Genomic DNA, 2,452 nt, shown 5'->3' with positions numbered 1-2,452 from the left:
CCTGCTGAATGAGGCTCTGACAAAGCATGAGACCTTCTTCATTCGATGTGGAATCTTTCTTATCCTTGAGAAGCTGAAAATCATCACGTACAGAAATCTCTTTAAGAAAGTGTAAGCATAACAGAACCTAATTTTTGCAAAAGCAGGTTTAATATGGTTTCACCTAGGACTGAGATAGAAATATGTATGTTCCTTATTTCTCTCTGAAAGAGCTGAATTCCTATTAAAGTCATTTAATTGTAGAAAGGCCATTTTTCTAAGAACCAGAATTTTTAAGTGATTGTTTCTCAGTAACAGATTTTTTCCTGTTCTTTCTTTCAGATATTTACTACTCAAAACCCATCAGCTATCTCTAGATGCCTTTCTGATTGCCCTGAAATTCATGCAAGTAGATGATGTTGATATTGATGAAGTCCAGTGCATTTTAGCTAACCTTATATATATGGTAAGTGCTGACCACTTATTGTCTGATCCTTCCAGACTTCAGACAGTAAAAAATATTAGAGAATAAAAGTTTATTACAAAAAGCATGCCAGTAATCCCAGGTTTTCGTGTGTGAAAAAGATGATTCACTTGTGCCCAAAGTGAAATGTTTTCATTTTCCCTGAGGGCTTCCTCTAGTTCCTGCCTCTTGGAGGAATCAGTTAATATTGAAGTTGAATTTTGCATTACAAATCCAGTACTGACATTTCTGTATATGCATAAATGCTGATTTAAAAACACAAAACATTTTACTGGGACCAAAAGGGATTTGTTCTGCTACATTTGGAGACTCTTGACATTCTAACATTAGAAAAAATTAAAACCAGGTTTCTTGGTTTTGTTTCACATTTTGACTTTTTCTCTAAGTGGATCTCAACTAGAGATAAAAATAGAAGCAGGTGAAGGCTTGAAATCTAGAGATTTCTAATAAATCAGGGGTTTTGGAGCAACATTGTACAGTGGCAGCAAGAAACCCAGCCACTTCACTTCTCCGTTTCTGAAACAGATTATTTGGTGTGGTCTAGACGTAACAGAGGGTGGGATTAGGTCACTGGGAGGTTTCTTCCAGTGTTACAACACTAAGTCTAAAAATGAAGTACTATGTCATTTAGTTTATTAGTTATGAAATAGTGATTAATTAAAATCCTCATTTTAAAGTGAGCAAGAGTAAATTTAGAAGCACTTCTGTAGAGCTCTGTCTCTTCAGGATAATGTAAGCAGACCGGCAGGGGGCCCTGGCAACAGGCTCTCAGTCTGACCACACTGTTTGTTAGTATGCTAACGTGGTTATGGCTCCAACTTTCTGCTTACTCTCCGAGTTGACCCACTTAGGTAAATTGGGTCCTTACAGATACTAAGTACAGTAGTGCAGTGGTGATTGAGTGTACACACGTAGCTTTGCTTGAGGTAGTCTGAAGACAGCTGAGGTTACAGGCATCGCATTACCAGCTTCCAGCACTAACACTGTCTTTTTGTCCTTCTGCCAGGGTCACATTAAAGGCTATATATCTCACCAGCATCAAAAGCTTGTGGTCAGTAAGCAGAACCCATTTCCTCCGCTGTCAACAGTGTGTTGAATATTGCGTCTTACCCATGCAAGTACTTTTCAGATACTCAGTGGAGCTGCTCCTCAACACCCCGAGAACACTGCAAATGACCTGGTTCATGTCCAGGACTGAAATACCAGGAACTGTTTGTGGCTTCTTTCCCAGAACGACCAAGGCTGCCAGTGTTACAAAATGCATTGGAATGAAATGCTGACTTTTCAGTGATAGTTTCTGCAGGCTTTCTAGATCATTCAAAATATTTAATGAGGAAATAAAACAAAGCATTCCAAATTCCTTCCTAACTACTTAAAAGCTTTTATAAGAAGTACTTTGTGTTACTATTTATGCATTTATCCTTCAGAGAGGAGAAGTATCATATTTTGTTACTTGTGTTAATCCATTCTTCCGAATGGAAATGATATTTTCTTTAGTGGTTTCAATTTTTAAGTCTCTGCAGCAGTTTTACTGGTATTAAATGCTCTCTTCAAGCTTTCTCTGAAAACTAGAGAAGTGCTTGACACTAAAAGCTTTACTGTGTCACTGATACGTACGGGTTTAAGTAAATGTGGGGTTTTTGTCTGTAGGTGCCCACAGATGGGTTTGGTTGGTTTTGTTTGTTTGTTTAATTTTTGTTATGACGAACAAAAGCTTATCTAAGTAACTTCCCCCTTGTTCTGTTTTATTCTGCTTCTGGGAAAAACACTGCCACTGGACCCATTATGTTAAGTGCTACTACCTTGGGGCTTTTGTTTGGGGATGGTACAATGTAACTTTGTCCATAGTGATGGGATGGTAGTTGGGGTTTTTTATATTATTGTTAAAGGAAATAAAACATTTTTTTCCCCTCTTTGAGAAGTGGGGTTTATTTTACCCACTGACATGGACATGAGTCATATGGGAAAACAGCAGAACCACGTGTAGGG

General features: G+C 38.1%; 1 protein-coding gene across 1 annotated transcript in view; it reads left to right on the top strand.

Annotated features, from left to right (window-relative positions):
• Positions 1–2,050, top strand: part of PCID2 (PCI domain containing 2) — a 13,239-nt gene extending 11,189 nt beyond the window's left edge. The window contains exons 13-15 of the mRNA XM_010142712.1: positions 1–111; positions 322–445; positions 1,470–2,050. Coding sequence (XP_010141014.1) covers positions 1–111; positions 322–445; positions 1,470–1,559 — 325 coding nt within the window. The 3' untranslated portion in view covers positions 1,560–2,050. The remainder of the gene's footprint in view (positions 112–321; positions 446–1,469) is intronic.
• Positions 2,051–2,452: the final 402 nt, after the last annotated feature.

Source organism: Buceros rhinoceros, unplaced genomic scaffold, assembly GCF_000710305.1.
Source record: "Buceros rhinoceros silvestris isolate BGI_N320 unplaced genomic scaffold, ASM71030v1 scaffold7109, whole genome shotgun sequence".
Lineage (NCBI taxonomy): Eukaryota > Metazoa > Chordata > Aves > Bucerotiformes > Bucerotidae > Buceros > Buceros rhinoceros.
This window is presented reverse-complemented; position numbering and strand designations above follow the sequence as displayed.